Here is a 25,132-nt window from a genome sequence, read left to right on the forward strand (position 1 = left end):
TTAACCCGAATTAATCGTTAAGCATTATTATCAAGTCATGAGACCAGGATAACCTAATGAAAAACAAACCAAAACAAATCATGAAACCTAATTCCTAATTAAACACAATATTAATTGATGAAATTAGAAAAAAATCAGTTTAAAAAAACAAAAAAAAATAAGTCAATTAGTTTAACCCGTGATCCCGATCATGAGACAGGGACAACCCAACTAAAAGCAAGTTCAATGTTGAAGGACTCGTGACCTAGGTAATGAAACCAATATAACCTCTTAGAAAGAAAATAAAAAAAAAATAACTTGATTTAACCATAGTTAAAATGAAAAAACTCGTGACTTTGATCTTAAGACCAAGATATTCTCATAAAAAGCAAATCATAATAGATTATGAAGCACAATTTCCAACTAACCCAATGTTGAATGATAAAATTGAAAAAAAATCAATTAAATAAAAGACACAAAAAACAACCTAAGTTAACTTGGATTAATCTGTTAAGCATTATTCTCATGTCATGAGATCAGAATAATCTAATGAAAAGTAAACAAAACAAATCATGAAGTTTAAATCTCAATTAAATCAATATTAAATGATGAAATTAGAAGGAAAAAACTAATTAAGAAACATAAAAAAAATCTGAGTCAACTAGGTTAGCCAACCAAACTAGGTTAACCTGTCAAACTTGAGATTCGTGTCATAAGAATATGATAACTAAAATTAAAGAATAAAATTAAAAAAAAAAACATAATTGAAAAAAAGAAGCAAAGCCATTGAAAAAAAAAACATAAAAGAAAAAGAAAAGATAAAGTAAAGTACTATTCCAATGAATTTTAGTTTATAGTTAATTAAATAGTAAATAACAAGTTCATTTCGAAGAACCAACCGGATATTTTAGAAGGTCTATTCTTTTCATCCACATAAGCTTCATTTATCTTCGTTAAAGTTTCAAGCCCTTCTGCTACCTCTCCAAATACCTACAACAAAGAAATAGTTTTGTGACTATTATAGAGAAGTGGAAGCAAGAGAGTGTTCCTCTTAAGGGCTGTATCAGAAAGATACAAATAAATTTGTACACAAACCTTTCCTCCTGTGCGCCAATATACGAAACCCCTGGTTTGGTGCCGGCATAGAAGCTTGAAAAGTACTCATAGCGATCTCCTTGCAAAATGATCTCGGTGTTTAAAGTAGAACACTAAATGGTATTGTGATGGAAATACGCTCATCAGCATTATCTTGGTACATTTTAAACTTTTGTGAGAAAAAATTTCCTCCTTTTCATTAAACAGGCATATAGGAAACAATTATGACTTCTTTTTTTCTAAACACATTCATAAAACTATATTAAAAGTTATCCAAAATATTTCTGCAAATATTAAATATCAAGAGAATGAAAGCAAACATGTAAATTGAGTTCATTTGAACAAAAAAAAGGTGTCATCAACATATTTACTTGTAATTTTCTACTATACATGATTGGAAAAAGTTATCCATGTTCATTAAATATATTATAAAGAAATTAACTCAAACTCATCTGCTGGTAATGTCTATAGTTGCACTTTTATGTTACGACTGCACAAGTTCAGAAAAAGACCAACAGAATACACACCTTTTTAGCGTTGAGGATATACAGCTAGCTTTGTGTACAAGAACTAGAAAAAGGAACTAAAGCTCTGCTATGTGCTAACTCTACCAGTGTAGTATTGTAGAAGCGTCTCATTCACCGAGCTTTGGAATCACGTAGTTTTGTACCCAACATTTTTTTTAAAAAAAGGGAAATACCATGGTAAGAAAATGAGATATGCTGTGTACAATAATAACTCGACTGTCCATCTAGATTGCGCGCGCCGGACAGGCCATTACATGCCCTACATGTAGTAGTTAATAAAACCCAAAAGTAGATATGCAATCTAGTAATGTGTCATGTCCACTCTGCAGTTAGCAAAAATCCACAAGACCACAACAATCCCTATCATAGACTCTCAGCAACAGCTACTTGTCGTTATCCATTAACTATAAAATGGGAAAAGGAGAATAACGCCAATTTGCTTACCAATTAATGCCCAGCATTCACAATATGATGCAACCAACACAAAGTTCAGAGTAACTATAAATGCATCATTCACAAAACTGACAAAACATAAGCTCAACGATGGCATTTTTTTTTTTTTTGGTACTAACATGACGATTCAAGCAAGTACTAGGATAATTAAACCTAAACATGCTACTGAACATATTTTGTAGTATTACAAGCAAGAAGCATTCATTCCAGGGCAATTAGCAATAGGGCAATGATAGGCTGTGCTATTTCCACAAATCGAAGGTGAAAATCTACAAATGCTAAGTGAAAGAATCAATGACTGTTACAGATTAGCAGCTCTTAAAACTCCCAAATCATGTGCTCCCAGGAGCATCACTTCCAACAGCAGGCTTGCGGTTCAAGTAACGAATAACAGCATCTTCAACCCTGTTGAGTTCAAAATAAGTACAGATGAGCGGATGTTTCTTTTTGAATAGTCATGTGCAGGCTTTCATAAATTGAATTAGATGCCCAAATCAGTCTCTTTTTGACTGTGCATTAGAATCCTCAACACATTTCCCTTTGTTAATCTTGATAACTTTGTCTGGGCATCATCACTGCCGATATGTGAATTGTGTGAATCGTTAACAGAAACAAGCATGATAGTGTGGTCAATTAACATGTCTTGGTATCAAAACTGAACAGGAAAGAGTGAATAACCATTTGGCAAGTTGCATGTGACGCAATCGCATGTCAGAACCCATGTTTTTAATCTTTCAGGAGACATTGCTTTCAGCAGGCAACATACATTTTATCATCTAACTCATATTCTAAGGTGAATTCTGAACAAGACTAGTCATCAAGTCAACTGTAGCCCTCAAATAATGTGCAAATGGATGAGTGGACCTAAAACAGTAGCTAAGGATCAAATAGATGAAAAAAGTAATTGCTATTGAGCTTACCATGGTTGGTTAAAGAAGTCCGAGCGGCGCTCTTTCTCAGCATTTCTGCTAGCTTCTCCAGCTACCAGCCTCAAATCCTTGCTTTGAGATTCAATCAGAGCATTGACAAATTCCACAGGTGATTGACTAAATCCAAGGAAGAATGCCCGTCTCCTTCGATGTTCATGAATTTTCCTTATAGCAGTACATATTGCCTCATCACAGGTATCAATCTCTTTATTCTTCTCGGCATTTGCCAACAAAGCAAACAATTCCCTCTGTATTGGAAATGGCACATCCACCAGCACATCATAGCAGACAGTTCCAGCAGGACTATTCCCTGAAAGCTTAATTTTATGCTCCAAATGTATCGGCTGTGGAGGAGATAAATGCGGAGATATCCTCTGTGAAACCATCGTGAATTTCATCTTTGATTCCCCAAATACTTTCTGAAGAGGTGCATCGCAAATGAAAAATGAAGGGTCATCAGGGTTCTGCAGTTTCCTAGCCTTCACATAATGCCAAATTGCAGCTATTATTCTAGGACGGGTTTCAACCTCTATACCAAGAACTTCCATCAAAGCTGGAGAGAGCTTAAATTTCTCAGGCACGTAATTCATTTCCAATCTTATATTCACAGTGAACTCTTTATCCCCTTTTCTCTTGACTTCAAAACCCTCGTGAGGTGCAGGTGATCGAGCATGCTCCCATATGATGATATGATTATCAGGATACAGTCTCTGATCCAACTGAATGGTCACTCTCTTGAAAAAAGATGAGAACTTCGGGTACAAGGGGTTTGATTTCTGGACTGCTCCAGGCTGGTCAGGGTCTAACCCATCTTCCAAGAGTCTCCCGATAACTTTAAGAGTCCAAGTAGGAGGCTCAGCATTTGGCTTCTTGGGGATTGTTCTTGTCTGATTGGCAAATGTATTGAAGACATAAATTCGAAGGGTTTTCTGCACACAAGGAGGACTTTTAAGGGCCTCCTGGATGTCAACCTTCTTTCTAGCTAAAGCAGCATCAACCCGAACTTCAAACTCAAGAAGCTGTGTGTACAGAGCAGACTCTGGCAGAATTGCAGCTACTCTATCTTGTAGCTGCTTCTCTGGTAGCTTCTGCTTCTTTCTACGTGCAGCAGATGAGAGATCCATAGGTTTCAATGGTGAAACCATGCTAGAAATGGGAACACCAGGAGGCCTACCCAAAGGTTTCTGAGGGAGCCATTTTGCACTAGCATTCCCGGGAGTTGAGAATGATGGTGAAGACGAACCCAAATTACCTATGCCAACATTCTGAGTTTGGTTAAGAGAGATCCCTTGTGCTTGGAGGTGCACTTGAGCTGCTTGAATTTGAGCAGCATGAACTGCTTGTGCTTGAGCGTGAGCCTGCTGTGCTTTCAAGTGAGCTTGCACAGTAGCCTGTGCTTGGGACAGCTGGAACTGACCGCCCTGAAAGGCAGCACCCATTTGTCCTTGTGATTGTGAGAAGGATGGGTTCGCTCCCATCGATGGATTGACCATCCCCGAATTACCAAGTGGTGACGAAGATTGCCCCAAACTCTTTGGTGTGGTGTTGTTGTTCATAGACATAACCAATCCCTCTATCAACTATCCACTAAACTAGCCCAAGAACAAGCTAGCAAAAGCTACGAAATCCCCAAGCAACTTCAAGCACACAAAGCATCAAAAACCTTAAAAAGAAAATACAAATCCGAACAAATTGCAGCCCTTAGGAATCAGGAATCAAATTTGAACAGAAATAGAGAGATGTATGCCCTAGAAAAGCCCTAATCTTTAGTAGAAAGGAAAAGTGAGTGAGCTTCAAGAGACAGAAATGAAAAACCCTAATTGCACCGGAGATGTTAATTGAGCACAAGAATATTCTGCTGTTCTAGATAAGGAACATTAAAATAAAAATAAAATAAAATAAAGGAAAAGGACTTTGAATTTGGATTTGGATTCGTTAGAACAGAAATGTGAAAATCAGAAAAGAAGTGAAATCTTACGTTAGGGTAAAAGTCTCCTGCATCTGTTTTTTTTATTTTTTTATTTATTTTTCTCTAGTTTGCCTCCTGCTTCATAGTGAGCTGAAGCTAAAGAATTTGCTTTGCAGTGCCAATGGAGGAGAGAGAAGCCTGCCTTTCCTTTTCATTTGCTTTGCAGTTTGCAGTTCCAGTGGAGGAGAAAGAAGGTTTGGGTTCATGGACAATGGGCCCATGAGGCCTAAATTCAATAATGGATTACGAGTGCTTTCTCACCAGGAAACAAGTCGAGAAGGTTATATAAACCGAAGATCTGTGATTAGAAAAGGTATCGAAACACAAATCTCATTGTGCTCAACAGGCAATATGCGATCACCCTTGAGCTATTTATATCAATCGTTGAAATACATACAGGTTTGGCAAAAAATTTAAATGTTATTTTGACTATTTTTTTTAATTAGATTTGTAGCGTAATGAAATATTTCAATGCTATGTTTGGTATAAAGAAGCTTTTTCTTGTGGTGTAACTTACTGTACATCACATAATTTAAACAGTGGAAGTACAATTAGTCAAGAAAAAAGAATCCAAATATTAGTGTTTTTTTTTTATCTTGGCTTCATATTGCAGTTTTAATTCAAAAAAAAATATTTATTTTTATGTTTTAAAAATATTTTAAAAAAATTAAAATTTTTTATTTTTTTTTACTTAAAATTAATATATTTTATATATATATTTAAATTATTTTAATATATTAATGTGAAAAAATTAATTAAAAAAATAACTTTAATCAACCTGATTTAACATACTTAACTATATCAAGATAATATAATAGAAAGTTAATTAAAATAAATTATGAAATTTATTCTTGATTAATTCAATATTAAAAGATAAAATTAAAAAATATAATTAAAAAATATAAAAAAAAATTCGGATGAACTAAATTAATTAAAGAGTAACATAAAACGAAGATACGAAGATTTTCCATGCATTTTATTATCAGTAATAATCAATCCCTCGACCGCAACCGCCCACCCTCTTCTTGACTGTACTTTTCCTTGAGATGGTACACTCAAGGAAGGAGCAAAAAGGCTGTATCCCTGTCGACCTAAACTTTTCTTCTACTTTTTGAACAAACCAGTTTGCCTCGAGGGTGTTTTCGTTTAACTTCCATGTGCCTGCCAAAAAAACTCTCATAAATGTAAACACAAATGCCCATGATGCCAACCATGAGAAGCAGGAGCATTAACAATTGATGTAAACTGAGTAAATGAACAAACAATTCCATTGACATTAACTGTTACGATTAATCATTGCTTCTATTTTGCAGAAAAGGGTCTTTTTGAGAGGATGAGGCAAAGCCACAATTTCCCTTTTCTTCATCTTTCTCGATCTATCTTGGGCCTTCCTCCAGATCAATGCATAAATCCTATAGCTATTACAGCAGCTCCAATGGAAAAAAAGAATTATATATTTATATATATAAACATGATTTTAAAATAATCAACCCAACTCAATCATAAATATAATCCAGCATCAAAAGGACCATAATCAACTTTGCTGGAATTTATTGATTTTTTTTATAAAAAAAAAAAAAACAAAGTTTTAATAGGTTTGTTTTATTTTTGTTAGGGTTTGATAAATTTCTCATGTAATATAAGCCTTGAAGAAGCCGAAGATGAAGGGCTGGATCCGCTAGAACTGAGTAAGCAAACTGAAAGCAACAAAGAAAGAATGGAGGAAAAAAAAAGAGTGAAAAAGCAAACTAAGAAATGGGAAATAAGGGCTGGATCTACTGGGAGTCAGAGAACCATATCATTTTTAAAAAAATTGGCAGAAGCAGAACACAATTTATCCCATTTTTTTTTAAAATAAAATAGATCCTAGGAACAAAAAATTTGTTTTCATAAAAAAAAAAAAAAAAACCCTTCCCTCTGGAAAACGATCACGATTTTCCTACCACTTATACTGTCTTCATATCTAAAAAGAGTGAAACAATCCCTAAGATACAACTTCTCCATCTCTTTCACTGTCCCCTGAACACTCTATACCACCATCCCAAAACCCTTATCCGTTACTTTCCCTTCATTTATTCCTTTCCTCAGAAACCTAAAAAAATATATATATATTTTTACATTAATGCATATCTAAATATCTGCCTCGTCGGTTATCCTTCTTGAAATTATAACATCACTTTTTTTTTTTAATGAGATCTTAAAAGATTTTAGCAGCGCATAAGTAAGGTTTATATGTTAAATCATTAGCTAATTTATTGATTCTATCAATCTAATTCATTTTCCTTGTCTAAGATAGGTAATAGTCATTACTTAGTGCTTGGTAAATCAATATGGTTGACGGTCTATACATGTAAAAGATCTTTTTTGGTAAATTTGAAAACTCTTAAATGATTAAGTTAATATTTTTTTCAGAGAAAAAACAATAATTTTTTAGAAAGATAGATTTTAAAAATATATATGCTCAAAACAATATCTAGAATAAAAAGATTATAAACCCCCCTTTCTTTTAAGGATCCAATGGGTTTTTATAGCTCATCCTTCTTATCATTTGGTGCAGGGGAAGACTAAGAAGTTGTCATTTTATGATAGCATTAAAACATCTTTTATGTGTCAAATAAAAAAAATATATATGACTCATCAAAGAAAAAATATTTATTACTCATCAGAGTCTTGTGGTTCAATATAAATCATGATAAGATTGTTAGAGCTTTTTGTACTTTGGCTCAATACTTGGCTGAGCCTGAGGGTAATGGTTATTTATGGCAGCTCTTGCAAACCGATATATGATTAGGCTCAGAGCCTAGCTAAGCCTGAAGGTGATGATTCTGGCAGCTCGTGCAAACCCGTATATGTTTGGGCTCAACTTCTAGTCGAGCTCAAGGTTGCTGGGTCTGATAACTTACTAGATCCATATATGCTTGGGCTTAGTGCTCGACTGATTCTAAAGGTATTGAGTTATTACTCTGTCTTTAATTTCTTGTTTTAAACATGGATTTAAGGGGGAAAAAATATATAAAATATATTGTTCCATCAATAGCCCCTTAAGTTTTTGCATATTTATTATACAAAGATTTTGAAAGGTTACCGATCTTTTTACCTGAGAGATGTTTGTCCCATTAATGAGAGACTTTTTACCTTTCCTGTGAGATTTGTCTTTATAGAATTGTTGGGATTCTTTGCGACCACGTGCTCATTATAATCATGTGACCTATCTTTATTGAAAGGAGTTATCCATTGGGAAGCAGTGGTACTTCTTCCTGGTAAGCAGTTCCCTGGGACGAATTCTTATGTTGATTTTTTTGGTTTGTCAATCTCACTTTTCAGAAGGTTTTTCTTCCTGATGAGATCAGGAGACATGTATTTATATTAAGAATCCTGCTATGAGTTACATATGTTGTTCATCAGTTTCTGAGTACATAATAACCCCAACCCCCATATGTTATAAATGATTTTTTCTAGAGCATACAAGACACTAAGTAAGTCGTTCTTTTTTATTACAATTTTAAAATTCAACAAAGATAAGATATTAATATTATCAAATATTGAATTTTTCAGTGACATTCCTATTATTTTATCAACATTCATGTTTATATATATATATATTTGTAGAAATTTGAACGAAACAAGAAATGTTTTGTCTTGTAAATATTGATAATATTGACTTATTAAATAAGTGAATTTATGAATATTCTAGCTTTTTTCATGAAGAGGATTTAAGTTGAAAGATTATTAGGATATTTTTATCTATTTTGACCTTAAATCGATGGAAAAAAATATTTTGATGGCAATAGCAAACCTGGTGGAAATAATCATCCATTAGAATGTTTAGTTGAGGACTTCTCTATACCTTATTAAGATCCTTGTGTCTGCGTTAAGGATGGAGATGATATGCGATATATATTTCTTTTGTATTAAAACATTTTACTACTTTCTCAGTATTTTGGTCCCAAGGTCATAATTCTTGCCTTAAGTTCATTACTATGATATCAAACAAAATGACAAGCTGTGTTATTGGATGATGAGATCGAAGTCAGAACACAGTTCAACAAGTCACTGAGAATTAAAAGTACAAACAACACACTTTACCGCTATAATTCGGTTCCTTAAATACCCACATCCACCACACGATCTGGAGAGACACCTCGTGCAATACCCGAGGATATATTGAAGCATCTAGGGTGCCAAATCCTAATTTCAAATGTAGCTATAATTCGATCCTCATATCACAACTCTATAGAGTTACTGCCTAGGAGTGTCAGAATTCAAGCTGCCATAACAGAGCAGTTCAATATAAAGTTACTCAGCCTGTTTTCGCCACACTCAAGAGGCCTCCAAAGCAATTCCTCAGCTTCAGAACCCGGTCTGCAGGTGTATATTGCCATGCCATCCCCAGAATAAGAAACTGGAGATGTTGATGCACCAATTACAAGTAGTTCATTGCCCAAAGACTTGAAGGCTACACCCCATCCTGTGTTAGAATCTGCTCTTACTGGCACTGGTCCTAATTTCTTCCATGTTTTGCTCTTTTTCAAGTAAACCATCAGCTGGTTTGATGAAGGCTCGAGGGAGTAAAGCTCATTGTTCACAACAGCAATGAGCGGTGGAGATTGGAAAGTAGCGATTGTTGTATCCTCCAACATGTCTGGGATCAGGTCCCATGCCTTTTTATCCTCATCATACACTTCAGCACTAGTTAGAACCTTTCCCTCCTCATTCCGCCCTCCAATCACATAAAACTTGTTATCCATGAAACAACCAGAGCAAAGCTTTCTTTTATGCCACATCCTTGGAAGGTCTTCCCATGATTTAGTATCTGGATTATATTTCTCAGCAGAATTTAGATCAAAACCAGTCCCTGTCACTCCACCAGCTACAAAAGCAAAGGCACCACAGGAAGCAGAAGCAAACAAACACCGAGGGTTGATCATGGACGGACCCTTATTCCAGCTATTTGTTTCCAACTCATATCTCCAAACAACAACACCATCGATCTCCCTGCCTGAAATAATCAGATGGGTCCCTGCACAAATGGATTCCTTATCTCCAAAAGAGAAACAGCAGTCTGCCGGTAAATCTGGAAGCTTCCTGCGAGAACTGAATTGTTGATCAAATGCCCACCAACTTTTGTCCCCAGTTGCAAAAATAAAAACTAAGGATTCTCTAAATCCAATTTCCCTCCTGATGTTTAAGAGCTCACCACTCCTTACAAGAGAGAGTATCCTCTTGTTCACAATCCGAAACTTCCAGTACTCTGATCGTGGAACTCTTGCCAAAATCTGATTCTCTAACTCATCACAGAGTTGGGGAACATACGAGTAATCTGCATCCTGAGGTTCTACACTAGAGGAATCACCAACTCTGCGATCGCAGCAAGGGAAATCATAACACCCCACTCCTCTTCTACTATTTTCACAAACCCCAATCTTTTCCATTGGGGGCCTATTAGAATTAGTCCAACAGCTGTTACCAGAGCCCTCTACAAGCACCCTTTTCTTACTAGGATCGGGATAATTTCTGCTCACATCCCCTCTTCCATCTTCACTCTCCAACTCTTTTCCTTTGGACATGGATCAAAGACCTTTTCAAAACCTGAAATTCTCTGTCATTAAAAAAAAAAGGCAATTAAAAACGCCAGGTTATCATCAGCAATAAAAATACCAATAAGCAGAAAATCATAAAACAAACAATTTTGTTTTCAACAGCTAAACATATGAGTGGACATGGATACACCTCGACAAAAGAAAAAAGAATTCCCTGAGAGACAGAACCCAACAACAAATCTTTCATGCTACTAGGAAATGACTGAATATCCATCAACAGACCTAGAAGCAGCGGTTCTTGCCCAGATAAATTAATCATTTCTATGCACTGAAATTGATCAAAACTAACAAAAAGAATCAATCTTTCGACCCAAAAGATTAAAGAGTATTTGAAACCAGAAGTACGGTTGCCATGGCTGGATTAGATTCCAGAAATGGGGCAATAGTTATAGGAATACAACTACATAGACGAAGCAAAACCCAGATGAAAACTTGACAGCTCTATGCCATGAATCAAACTTGATCAAGATTCCACAAATGAATTAACATGACTATGATTCAAATTCAACAAGAAACAGTATATATTATTATATTCACCAACCTCAAAAGATCTATTTAAGTTTGAGATCAAAGAACACTTTTTATCACCAGTTGATCAAAACAAGAGAGTGAATTAACACATATAACAAAAAAAAAAATTCTATGAAGATGAGAAGTATAATCAAAATAGCCAAAAGAGTTGGAGAAAATGCAGTGTCATGGGTTGGATTGGTAACGAATTCAAAAGTCTCAAGATCACCAAAATGGATACACACCCAACAAAGCAAAGCCAAAAAATGTACCAAGAAATGTTCTCCGCACAAAACACAAGGACACATATATATCGACACACAGAGAGAGAAGAGAGAGAGGGGGTGCAATTAAGGTAATTCCAAGTCGAGTCAAGTTGAGTCAAAGGCAGTGAAGGGACGATTATGAAAAAAGATAAGTGAAATCATCAAATAAACAAGGGTTTTAAGGCTTAGAATTTGGAGTGGAAGATGAGAGAGAAGCAGAGAAAATATTTAAAAATCAACGGGGGAAGGGAGGGAGGGAGAGAGGACAGGCCATTAAGAGGGAAGATAGAGAAAGAGTGTTACAAGTAGACTGTACTCTGTACATGTACATAGAGGTGTTAAAAAAAAAACCAATAGGAAAATAATATTAGTATCATCTCAAGTCCTCGTAACTTGAAAAATGTATTGTAAAAGTCCATACTGAACTATGTGTTAGCGGAGTTGTTAATTCTATTCTAATTCTATTCTGTTTCGACTGGAATGCTCCAAACATCTCGTACCAGTTAAAAAAACAAAATAAAACGGAATAAGTTTTACCTTGCTTAAAATCTCGGCCTGATCTAGAAATTCTGGTCATATTACGGCCGGAATGTTCCAGTCGAATTCCATGTGTTCCGTTTCGGGTTAAAGCCACCGAGTCAACTGTCAAAGTCAAAGATTCAAAATTAAACCCAGTTTATTTTCATTAACTACATAGGACACCCACGCTCTTTTTTCTGTGAAGTCTAAAGTAAACTAAACCAAATCCCTAATTTCTCTTCCTCATCGCAGACTCCCCTTCCAATCTTTCATCTTCTCTTTGTTGTCTTGCTCTTGCATACTATAGTAACTGCACTGCTGCTCCTGCAAGGTTACAACCTGACTTCGGTCGGCTCAATCAACAAAAGTCAACATTGGAGTTCAAACAGCTGATTCTGCTATCTCCCTGGTTTGGTCGTTCAATCATCTCCCTGTTATCTCCCTGGTTTGGCCGTTAATTTTATGTACATATAAAGTCTGTCTGCTCCTACCTACACTTGTTCATCTTGTAGCTTCGTAGCATTGTAGCCTTGTAATAGAGGGACCTTCTGGGCACACGAGGATTCCCGCTTAGCAGCATTGCAATCATCACCCAGCTCTTCTTTGGCTTTCCCCTATATTACGGTGTAAAATCCAATAGATATAATTGTTGCTCCGATCACTCTGCAAAATACAGGATAGAGTTTGCAAAAATTCACACGAAATAAAGAAGCTTTGTGTTTTTCTTGCATATATCTCAAAGTTGATGGAGATTATGGAGTTAATTATAATTTAGTTTGTAGTTTAACAAAACTAATCACTTAATCCTTATAGTTTCGAAAACTATATATTTAATCTATGTTTTTCAACCAAGTTTATCTTCATTAATTAGGAAAGAAGCATATTTGAAAGGAAAAAATCCACTAAATTGAGGATGGTCATTTCTGGTCAAATAACTATTTAATTATTTTTTAAATTACATGGATTAATTCATTAGTTTCAATAACCTACAGGGACTAAGTTATAGTTAATTCTGAGACTTTGTGCTCTCTTGATTTTGCGGGATGATGAACTCAACAATATACTGTACTAGAATCGTTTTCAGGGGTGAATTAAACCTTCATTAACAAAAATAATAAACCAAATGGAAATGCTCTCTCTCTCTCTCTCTCTCTCTCTCTCTCTCTCTCTCTCTCTCTCTCTCTCTCTCTCTCTCTCTCTCTCTCTTCTTCGACTCTAGATTTTCTAGTTGAATTACAGTGTATTTGTAATAAATTTAAAGTGTGAAGCCAACAAATAATATTTGTAAATCAACATGGTATCTTAAGAAATGTTATTTTTTTCATTTTAAGTTATTGGTATCATTACCATTCATTTTACTTTAAAATTCACATTAATGTAAATTGTAATAGCTGAAATTAATTATGTTTTATTTTTTTATTTTTTTTTTGTGTTAAAACATTTTACTTTCATAATATTTTGGTATTTTGTTTAAGTTGAATTACTTTAAGATTTTAAGTTAAAGTTCTATTTAATTTTGTCTATTTAGAAATATTTTAAATTTTAAAATTATGTTTGCTTGACATTGTGTTTGTACTTTGTAATGCATAATTTATAATTAATTTATCTTGAATATATATATATATATATATATATATATATGAACAGTACAACCCCGAAACGGCACGCCGAAACGCTCCGAAACCGAAATATTCCGTTCCAATTAAAAAAACAAAACACCTGCCGAAACGGTATTGACAACCTTGTGTGTTAGTTCATTGTATACCTGTAAAGGATTGCCAGAACTGCGTTTAGGTACAGGGTCCATTTAGAAACGGGTCTATTTAGAAACGTGGTCTAATTTATATTTTTTAAAAATATAATTTTTAATATTTTTTAGTATTTTTAAATCATTTTGATGCGCTAATATAAAAAATAATTTTTAAAATATGAAAAAACATCATCTTGATGCGTTTTCAAGTAAAAAGCATTTTGAACTGCAACCGCTACCACAATCTCAAACAGAGATATCATAGTTTTGAAACCCAGCCCGACCCGACGGGTCAACCTGGGTTTGGGACCGAGCCAGGTCTAACTAAAAACTAGTCGGGGATTTGGCCCAGAGAAACCTAGTTGACCCAGGTAAACCCAACTGAGACCCGACCTTACACACACACACGTGAAATGACATCGTTTTGGCCTTTTACAGTTAAAAGGCCGAAATGATTAACAATAAAGAATTGAAGACATAAATGAGAATTGAGAAAACCTAATTAAAGAAATCTTCAAAGTCATTTCAGTCACGAAGAAGAGCATAGGAGCATAAGACTCTTGATCACTATTTCAAATCTGCAAATAAGGTTAGATGAAGCTGATGTTACTTGTTTCTCTTCACGACTCTCCTTTCACTCTCTCTTTTCTTTATTCTATCTTTTTTTAAAAAAAACTTCCAGTTCAATTAATGATTTAAAGCCTTTGTCTCACACCCACATGATTCATTTTTCTTGATTTGTTTCAATTATTTCTTCGTTAGTTGCATATTAGTTAACTATCTCATTTTTCTTCTTTATGTTCATTTGATGTGCTTGACAAAGAAGAGGACTTAGCTGACTAATTTAGTAGTGCAAGCCTTATTGTTCTGCATTCCTGATAGCTTTTGTGTTTTTTATTTTTATTTTTTACAGCTCCTGCATGAAATTAGTTAACTTATGTTTAGAGACAATTTCAATTTACCTTTGTCAATTGCAACTTAAATTTTGATGCTGAAGGATTCGTTTGAGTGCAATGGGTTGATACTAACTGGAATTTCCCCATTCCAGTTCATTTCTACTTATATTGTACTAGGTAGTTGTTTCCTGGAACATAATGTCTAGTTTATCAGGATTTCTTCATTCTTTGTGATCACTGTAGTGATTAATCTAAGGAAAGAAGCATTTTTCAATTATATCAAACTGTCTTCTGACTGTAGGGTACTAATTCCCTATAAATTTCAATTCTTTATGAATGGATTGCAAAGTGCTTTGTTGCTCAATCTGAATATATAATAAAAGTATATGATTTGGCTTGAAATTATATTCCCTTTTATAAATTATATCAGTGTCAAGCTACGTGCAAAATGAGAAACCAGAATTGAAGTCTGAATATTCTAGCTAAACAAATGATTTGGCTAATTGTTCTGCTAATTTTGTTAATTGATTAGATTTTTTTTGTTTTCTGTTTCTTCCCATAGTGCCCCTTGTTCTCTAACTTTATTTTTCATATCATGAGCTTTTTTTTCTCTCGTTTGATATAGGTCCTTAAAATATCTTCACATGATGGTAGTATTCCAAGTAATGATCCTTTAACGGCCCAATTATCTCAACCTTCAATTTCCATGTCAAGTGGTAGTAGAGGAAGAACAGATTTGACATGGGGTCATTGTAGAGAAGCTCTTAAACTTAGTGTTGGATGTAAAAAAACTAAATTAGTATGTTTATATTGTGCTAAAGTATTTGCGGGTGGTGGCACTAATCGATTTAAGTAATATTTAGCTGGAGCTAAAGGAGAAATTGAACAATATCTCAAATGTCCTCCTGATGTTCGACATCAAATGTTTTTGAATCTTAAAGGAAATGTTGAAACAAAAAAAAAGAGTTAAAGAAATACAAGCAGATTTCAATCCATTTAATGCACAACAAAGGGAGCATAAGTGGTGCATTGTAACTAGTTAGGTGTTTTCTATAGGTGTTGCATTGGTTTTTTTTTTGGGTTGACCCGGGTCAACCCATCTAACCTGTGACTCATATCATTAGATCGGGTCGGGTTTCAAAACTCTGTCAAATATAGTTGTTAGATTCAAGACGCTTGGATCTCGTGTGGTTGCCAGATCTAGATGCGAGTCTAATATTTTTTTGGGTCTAGCCTAGTGTGAATCAACTTGGGTCATCCCAGAAAAATTTTAAAAACAAATTGAGATTTAAATATTTCATATGAAATAATTAAGAAACAATCTATATGGATACAAGCTAAAATACTATTTCAAAAGGTTATGTTTTATTCCACATTAAAAAGATATTATCTTATCCTATTATATTGAAGTATTTAAACCAAAAAGGTTTTTTATCACACGTTGAAAAAATACAACTTTTTTCTTGTGAATATAAAGTAATATATTAATAGGTTTCAAATCTCACATTGAAAAAATAAAACATTCTTTAAATTGATTATCACCCAATAAAAGCAAATGTTGTTGCAGATCCATTAAGTCAAAAGAATAAAGTTGTAGTTAAAGGGGATTTCGATTGGAAATTGAAGGGAAGTATTAAAATTAGCAAAGATGAAAACAATCCTTAATATGAGACTTAAAGGATCTTTACTGGCTTGACTAATGGCACAACCAAATTAGTGGGAAAAGATTTGGTAAGCCTAAGGAAGAGATGCATAAGTAATGGAAATTAAAGATCAACTGGAAAGAGGTCAGGAATCTCCCTTTCAAATGAAATAAAATGGGACTGTAGCTTTTGGAAAAAAAAGAAAGATATATTTACCCGATTATAAGACCTTAAAGCATGAAGTCCTAAAGGAAGCTAAAAAATCTAAGCTTGGAATGTATCTGGGGAGCAGTAAGATGTATTAGGACTTAAAGGATTATTATTGATAGTCTAAAATGAAGAGGAAAATTACAGAATATGTGGCTAAATGTGCTATACATCAGCAAATTAAGATAGAACATCAAAAGCATGTGGAGAGATTACAACCCCTTTCAATTCCAGTATGGAAATAGAAGAATATTACCATGGATTTTATGTATAGGCTACCAAGGAGTAAGAAGAGGATTTTATGTTTGTCTTATTTCTACCAATAAAGATGACTGATGCAGTTGATAAACTAGGGAAATTGTATATGAGTGAAGTGCTTACATTACATGGAGTCCTAGTTTCTATAGTGTCAGATAGGGATCCTTAATTCACTTCTAGATTGTGGCCAAGTATTCAACATGCTATAGGTACTAAACTGGACTTAAACACTGTTTTCCATCTATAAACTAATAGACAATTAGAAAGAATGATCCGATATTTGAAAATTTGTTAAGATTTTGTATCCTAAAGTTTGGAGGTCAGTGGAAGGATCACTTACCCTTGGTATACTTTTCATATAATAACAACCATCAAGCTATGATTGGCAGAGCTCTATATCATATAAGCAGGGTATGGAAAATTGAAGCTGATACAAGGTATATCCATTCTCTTATCATAAGACTCCTTTTCTTCAGTACAAGCCAATCTTCTCTTTCTTTTTTATTTTTGTCATTCTCAAATAATCCTTTCGAACTAGGCTATATCCCAAACCAAAACGTTGACCAACATTTTTCACTTACATGTTATTCACTCCACTTTCCATAACCAAGGTGGGTGGTATGTCGAACTCGATCATAAATTTAACATCCATTTTAACAACATAAGATAACTTTGGTCATCTTTTGATTGTATGCTCCGGAATCAAATCTACATTGACAGTTTCAAAGGCATGCAAATCTTTATCTTTAACCACCTTGGTCTTGATATATGGTTCAACAACATTCCTCATCATTGTTATAGTTTCCTTACAATCTACCATTTGCAATATATTTCAGCCTTTGATGTAATAAAGATGCAACATTCTTAGCTGAGTGAGTCCAAGGTCTTCCCAAAAAGATGTTGTCACTTGAGACCAATAAGTTCAACCCTTCTGGATGGGCCACACCCAACCCAGACCTAAGGGTGTGTTTGGCTCGTGCTATTTATACTTAAGAAAAACTATCTTGTTTTGGTCCTTAAAGCATGTTTGTCAAACATTACCTTAAAACATTTTCAATGTCTCTAATTTTAAGCTAAGAGTGTGTTTGACAAACACGCCTTACTACCTTTCCCATTAACTTTAGATTATTTTTATTTTAGTATCTAACCACACATGCCCTAAACAAGTTCAATTTTTTTTGAAATAATTCAGGGACCATTTTAAATTATTTGTTGGTCCCTCACATGTTTTTTTAATAATTTTACCTAATATTAGGCTATCAACTTACACTGTAAGATATTGACCTACTAATAGAAAAAAATATATGATTTTTCTTTGAAATTTAAAAAAAATAAAAAAATTCCCTTATTTCAAAAAAATATTAAAATATGTTTTTCATCAATAATTTCATATAATATTGGGTTGTAGAATTACACTGTAAGATACAGACTCAATATTAAAAATACTTGATTTTTCTCCAAAATATTGAAAAATCCAAAAAATTCAAAATTTGTTTTTACTCATTTCAAAAATACAAAAATATGTTATGTTTTCGTGAATATGACCAAATTCTAAAAGTTTTTCATACATATTTTCTAAAAATAAAAATAAAAATGCATTTTTATCATGTTTTAAAAATACTAAAATCAATGTCATAACCTGTTTATGATTATTAGGATTTGGCTAAAATTTAAAAAATACAACAAAAATTAATTTGTATAATTAAAGGTATGAATTTTACAGCGTAATGCATACTCCCGATATTGAATTAAATGAATTAATAGCAATAAACATAAGAAATTAGTTGTAGACTTTATTATTTAAGGATATAAAATTACATTATAAAGTATATCTTCATATATTAAAGATACAAAATAGAACATAATGTAGAGATTTTCTCATGAAGAGAGATCTATCTTAAACCTTAGATGAGATCAACAAATAAAAACACGAATTAAAATAACAATCAATCAACAATGCAGCTTACTATAGATAAGGTGCAATAGAGTGATGCATATTTTTCTTGTACAATTAGTTTCTTTATTTAGACTCTCGCAATGAAAATTAAAAATTTAACTAGTGAAATACTGGTGTTATTAGGAGGTTCGTTTGGAGTGGATCCAATCCTCTTGGGAGCACGTTTTAAGAGCTCCATGTAAGGGCTCGTCCCTACTTCTTGAATAATTTATTTTTTAAATTGATGAAAGGTTATTGTTACGTATTTAAATTGAAAGAATTTAAATTATTGACATTGAAAGAATTTATATTGCCTTCGAGGCAAGATGGTAAATTCAAGATTAAATGGTTTTTGAGGCAGGATAATAAATTCAAGATCGAATTGCCTTTAGGATAGGATAATAAATTTGAGAGTCCAATTGCATTTAGGGCATGACAAAATTTTATATTAAATTGCTTTCGGGGTAGGATAGAAAATTCAAGAGTTCAATTGCCTTTAGGGCGGGATAGTAAATTCAAGAGTTTAATTGCTTTCGGGACAGGATGGTAAATTCAAGAGTTGAATTTCCTTCAGGGATGGGGAAGGATGGTGCAATTCAAAGTTGATTTACCTTTGAGGCAAATCAATTAAGATTGGTAACATATGTTATTGGACTAAAACATAGTCATATAAATTAAGTTTAATATTTTCTGAAATGACAATTATTTTTTCTGTTCAAAAGAAACGTAGGATAACTAGTAGACATAAGGATTGTACATGGTGATTAATAATGAGGAATAGATTCAAAATATATATAGTCTAGGAAAAATGAAGATTTTTGGCATGTAAACTTTTGAATGTGAACACTAATTAATGTAATCCTTTAAGTAAGTTAATCCTTAAAAGTATTCTTTTGATGTTTCTCTATTACTGATTATGTAATGCTTATGTATTGAATAAATTATATGGAATGTATATTATGAAAAGATTGGGATTTAAGCATTTATGGTGATGAGAGGTGAGCTTGAGGTCACTTTGAATAATTTTAAGGAAATATATTTATTTTATACAAGATTCAATAGATGAACAAAAATGTGTTTTGGTAGTGTTTCGTATAGAGAAAATGCTATTGAAATTTTAAATAAATAAAGAATAAGTTTAGAAATTATACAGTCTTTCCATGATGATCAGTTCGTATAGTGAACTAATACAATTATCCTTACATTTTAGTGCTACATTTTCTGAATCGATGTTAGCCTTAAAGAAGAAAATAAATTAAAGGTCGTTACAAATAAGTAGAAACATGACTTGGAATAACAATCAATCAGCAATATAACTTACCATAGGTAGGGTGCATTAAGGGTGATGTGTATTCTCCATGCATAAATAGTCCTCTTACTCAGACTCTCGCAGACCATAAGTTTTTTAGTGACCATGATACTAGGTGGCGACTCTCTCTAATCATAACTTTATGATTAAACAAAAAGCCCCTTCAATCCAGGAGGCAACTTAGTCATTCGATGTTGTGCACGTCACGATACTTCCATCGCAAATTCCAATCCATTAACAGCAAGATCATCATTTTTTATGGTTAGAATATCAACAACTGATAACCTTCTCTCTTCTTAATATTTTTTGATGACTTTCTCTCTCTTCTCATGGATTGAAATGTAAGAAAAATAAAATTTTAAACCGAGATGTGAGATGCTAAAATTACAAGGACCGAACAACAGATAAAATGAAAAGTACAGAGAGCAAATTAAAATTTTTATGCCAATATAAAAAACAGGTCTCTTTTGTTTTGCTTCTTAAACTTGGTCCATATTCTTTTAATTTCTATTTTTAATTATCAATTAATTTTTATTTTGCAAAATTAGTCTTCATTTCATAATCCAAAAATATTTAAACATGTTGTGTACATGAGAAAATACAAATCAAAAAACACATCAACCTATAAAACTACGATCATGTAATCTTGGAGGATGAAATTGTAATTATGAAAGTTTGATGACCAAAAAAAATATAATCGTATAACATTGGAGGATGAAAAAGAGATTGATAACCAAAAATATTCTATAAACATCGACAGCAGCTAAAAGTTTTTAGTATAATTGTTAATGTATAAACATTTTCAAGAAAATATTTTATGACAAGGTGCAATTTATCATTTTTTTTCTGCTAAAAAATGAAAAGAGATCCACAAGATTTTGAGCAAATTAACTGGGAAAGGGCTTAGTGAAATGAAATGATCCATTGGACAAAAATTGTGGTTACAAGAATTAGTGCCACCTATTTCAGTCCAATATTTTGTCATATCCGAGAGGATACAAAATCCGCCAAACAAAACCATAAGGATCCAAAGTTATTAACAACATTTATTTGAAGAGTTTATTTGGTTCTCTTGACTGCATCATATCAGCTATGGCTTGTGGATTTCACCAAGATATAGTTTCCTCACATGGTGGCCAAATTAGAGGTAACTAAAGTCCTGGAGCGTCGCTATTTCATAGGAATCTAAGCATCACATCTGGTGGGGTTTGGAATTAATAAGCCAACAAAGTGAGGGGATAAAAAAAAAACCTGAAAAAGAGCTGAGAAGTTGCAATCTGCCAAATAAAACCTAATCTAGTCCGTGAAATATCCTATGAGCTGTCCATACTCAACTGTTTCCATGCATATGAAGTCATGATATTTGGGATACTTTTGAAGAGAGCAAAGCACAACAAGTGGCTGGTGGTCTAGAACCATGAGCTTGCCAACCCAAGAAAAACATTTGTAATAAAATATGAACTAATTACAAGGTATTGCATCTGTCCTATTCAGATTGTGCTAATCTCACAGAGCTAATTAAAAAAAATTGGGATACATTAGTTTAATACAACCACAACCAACTGCAGAGTTGATGCCACGCCTTAACCCTAGAAAGTGGAAAACCATTGATAAGGCCTTCTTCTTTTCTTTTCTTTTCTTTTTTACCTTAAGCAACTTTTATGAGTTGGCTCTCCACTGATTCGTGTGTGGTGGATTTACCTTTCCTCTTTGTAGATTTTATAATCAAAGCTTCACTGTCATCATCGTGTAGACTTAGCATATTTGTTAAACAGGTGTGTGTGATTTAGGATTCTAATCTCCAGAGCTAAGCGTGGGATATGCTAGAGGACAAAGGCCTAATCAGCTTTAAGCCCACAGATGTGGAAAAAGTTAAAGCAATGAAATAAAACATAACTTCATATTATATTAAAATTAATGAGATCCACTAATCTTTGTTTCAATTGGTAAGAGATTGAAGAAGCACTAAATACTTTTCATGGAGATAAACAAAACTTAAAAAGTACTCATTTACCTAAACCAGTCACTTTTTGGGATGCTCATGAAACATGTGATGCTTAAAAAAAAATTGAGGTAAAAGAAAGACAAGTGCCTTGCTTTTAATTAGAAATACTCCTTGAATAACAATAATAATAGCCCATTATCACTTGTAACGGTTGATAAGTTTATTTTGATACAATCAATCAATCGGTTAATCAATTGTTTTACCAGTTAAATAAACAATTGATGAGTATTATTGACCATTTGAGACAATAGCCAATATTATTATTCCTCCAATTTATATTCTACCTTCAATCCATACCATCATAATAAATAATATTCATTTGTTACATTTATTACAAATTCAATTAATCTACTAAATCATAATCATAAGTTCTGACAATTATAACACCCCGAATTTTTTACACAATTATTTTGATAATTATCTTAAACAAACATGAAGACTGAGATATTTTTTTTATTCTTATCCAAAAAGTATTTTTCCTTTTTATTTATGATGCAACCCTATGATATTCATTTTACAAAAGATTTTTACAATACTTTGATATAATCAAATTGTATCCACATCATATCATCAATTACTTATACAAAGGTCTACCTAATACAAAAATAAACAATAAACAATAAACAAATAAACATTTGGTGTCATTATTGAAGTGTCAAAAGGATGTACGTACCTACAAAACTCTATAATAGATAGCATACACAATATGCATTTGTGCATTCATTTATTTAAACAAAATTTTCTTAGTAATATCTATACATGTAAATAATATGTAAATAATTATTGACAAAATATAAATATGACTATAGGGATAGTTTTAAATATTGGCAATCCTTTTACATATGTATTTCCACTATTCTTTGTTTACATAAGATTTCATATTCTTTTTCTACCACAGTATCCTCTAGTGGAATCTCCAAATCTTATCCCACCACATTAGTCTTATTGATACATGTATTAACATAAACTTTTTTAGATTACAAATATAATATATCCTTACCATTCTTCATTGTAAGAAACTTATTTAAAATCATAAATTTCTCATATTTGTTCATAATATTTATCAAAGCATACTAACATTCATTTATTTTATCCAATGATCATACTTCATACTAAAATTGACCAATATTTACCTAATCTTTGAATTTTAACTTATTAATGAGTTTAGATTTATTCATTTGAATCGATGCTCATGGTTCATGCTTTAATTATATTTCTAGATTCATTAAACTCATTATTCACTTATCTCATATTTTAGTCATATTCTTAGGTTCATTTGATTTATTTCTGTACTCAAAACTCATTTTCAATGTCATTTATATTTATTAATATATTTTTGTCCTCACAGTACATGCTTTACAAAAATTATGTTTATTTACTTATTTTAATCTTCACATCTATACTTTATTTCATTTATACATTCATGATTCTATTTCAACTTTAAGTACTCATTTAATCAATATAAATAATTGTATCCCTCAATCCCAATTCCATATCCATAATTCATAATTTAAGTCAACCATATTCAATGATGGCCTCACTTTGTATTAATTAACCCTATACTTTTAGTTTATACTATTCATCATTCATACACTTATCAATTCATTTTGATAATTCATAATTCTTATTTTTCACCATTCATATTCCTAGACCCCTCTTTTAGTATTTTAGTATTCTAAAGGGTTCCCAAATGTGGTATTTCTCCTAAACCCCTCTACTAATTAACCCTTTACTTTCAAAGTTTACTATATAAATACTAAAAGAATGCTTTTATTTTTTGTCAATGTAAGAATTGAAACCCTTTAGTATATATACTCTATGTTCTCAAGAAAAAAATTATTTTTTTAATATGAGATTTGAAGTCCTTTAATATATATACTCTATGTTCACAAGAAAAAAATTATATTTTTTCAATGTGGCATAAAAAACTTTTTGAAATATTCTTTTAAACTTTATTATTTACAACATATATAACTTATATTTACATGAATTATTTCTTAATTTTTTTCATATGAAATATTAAAACTTTAAATACTATTTTTTTCATTTTTCTGGGTTAATCGTGTAACCCACGAGTTAACCCCTTGGTCGGGTCAACCCCCGAGATGAGTTTGATAACTATGGTTTATACTACTAGTACATTCGTTTGCAATCCGCTAAGGGTTAGACTATTCTTTTTCTAAACTTAAAAGAAATGTTAAGAGTATGAAGATTTTTTTTGACAGTATCATTAAACTCAATCAAGCAGTTCAATCTTGAAACATGTCAACCAGTTTCTTTGCCTTTTGAATTAAACCGTATGAAAATTAATTTAAAGTGAATCATTTAATTTAATAGGTCCAAAGATAATTTAGATGACCAGTAAAAAAATAACATAGTTTTTAAAAAAACCTTAAAACAATAATTTTTTTTTAATATTGAGACGATGTCAAATCATATCAACCTTACCTTATAACTTGGGTCATGGACATTAATAAGTTTGTTATTTTTGTATATTATTTTTATGATAACATTAGATACTTACAAAATCAAGCATCAACTCTAAAAAGGATATTTATTTAATATCGTAATAACTCTATAAAAAATAAAAATAAACATAAATCATGAATTTTATTTATCAAACAATCCCATATTGAAAAAATAAATAAAAATAAAAATAAATATATCAGGTTTGATGGATAAACCCGTTAGTCAAGTAATCCGGGTCAATATCTCAAACCCGCAAACCAGGTAATAAATTTCATTGAAATTAACAACTTATTTTTTCTAAACTATTGTTTATTTAACTATATGATAACAAAAATAATTTATTTAACTACATGATAACAAAAATAAACGATCACAAAATCGAGTGTCAAGTCAATATAGATTTTTCCTACGACTATGATAACCTAATAGAAAATAAAACAAAAAAACAAATTATAAAACTCAATTCTCATTCAACCAAATACTGAAAAATAAAATTAAATAATTTTTTTAAAAAAATTAAACTCTCTTAGTTTTTTAATAACCTAGTTTTTTTAAATGATTTTATTTAACTAATATTTTTTAAAAATAAATCACACCAGAATGCTTTGATATTTTTTTTATACCAACCCAATGCTAAATTTTTTTTTTAATATTATGATAATCATATAAAAAATAAATTAAAATAAATTACCAACTATAAATCTCTATGAACACGTCATATAAGAAATAAATTTTAAAAAAAATCAAAAACCAAAAGAGAAAAAAAAGTGAAAAAGTAATAATAATAAAAAAAAAGTGAAAAAAAAAACACA

General features: G+C 32.2%; 2 protein-coding genes across 4 annotated transcripts; both read right to left on the reverse strand.

Moving 5' to 3' along the window:
* Positions 1-2,123: 2,123 nt before the first annotated feature.
* LOC133671402 (SWI/SNF complex component SNF12 homolog) lies at positions 2,124-5,301 on the reverse strand. Its single transcript, XM_062092168.1, has 2 exons — positions 2,975-5,301; positions 2,124-2,459 (listed from the first exon to the last, which is right to left on the reverse strand). Exons 1-2 carry the CDS (start codon positions 4,543-4,545, stop codon positions 2,387-2,389), a joined length of 1,644 nt encoding a protein of 547 aa, XP_061948152.1. The 5' UTR covers positions 4,546-5,301; the 3' UTR covers positions 2,124-2,386.
* Positions 5,302-8,938: 3,637 nt separating this feature from the next.
* Positions 8,939-11,648, reverse strand: LOC133670650 (F-box/kelch-repeat protein At3g27150-like). Of its 3 annotated transcripts, none has more exons than XM_062091207.1 (2): positions 11,308-11,648; positions 8,939-10,551 (listed from the first exon to the last, which is right to left on the reverse strand). In XM_062091207.1, the coding sequence occupies exon 2, from the start codon at positions 10,517-10,519 to the stop codon at positions 9,215-9,217; it is 1,305 nt and encodes a 434-aa protein (XP_061947191.1). In that variant the 5' UTR covers positions 10,520-10,551; positions 11,308-11,648; the 3' UTR covers positions 8,939-9,214. The 3 variants fall into 3 exon arrangements, with proteins under 3 accessions (XP_061947191.1, XP_061947190.1, XP_061947189.1); XM_062091206.1 differs by having other exon boundaries at positions 11,094-11,648; XM_062091205.1 differs by having other exon boundaries at positions 11,335-11,647.
* Positions 11,649-25,132: the final 13,484 nt, after the last annotated feature.

Source organism: Populus nigra, chromosome 13, assembly GCF_951802175.1.
Source record: "Populus nigra chromosome 13, ddPopNigr1.1, whole genome shotgun sequence".
In the NCBI taxonomy this organism is placed as follows: Eukaryota; Viridiplantae; Streptophyta; class Magnoliopsida; order Malpighiales; family Salicaceae; genus Populus; species Populus nigra.

Excerpts from the sequence above, each read along its gene's own strand:
- LOC133670650 (XM_062091207.1), bottom strand. The coding sequence starts at position 10,519 with ATGTCCAAAGGAAAAGAGTTGGAGAGTGAAGATGGAAGAGGGGATGTG.
- LOC133671402 (XM_062092168.1), bottom strand. The coding sequence starts at position 4,545 with ATGTCTATGAACAACAACACCACACCAAAGAGTTTGGGGCAATCTTCG. Across the intron at positions 2,460-2,974 it reads GACTTCTTTAACCAACCATG|GGTTGAAGATGCTGTTATTC; the intron begins GTAAGCTCAATA and ends TGAACTCAACAG.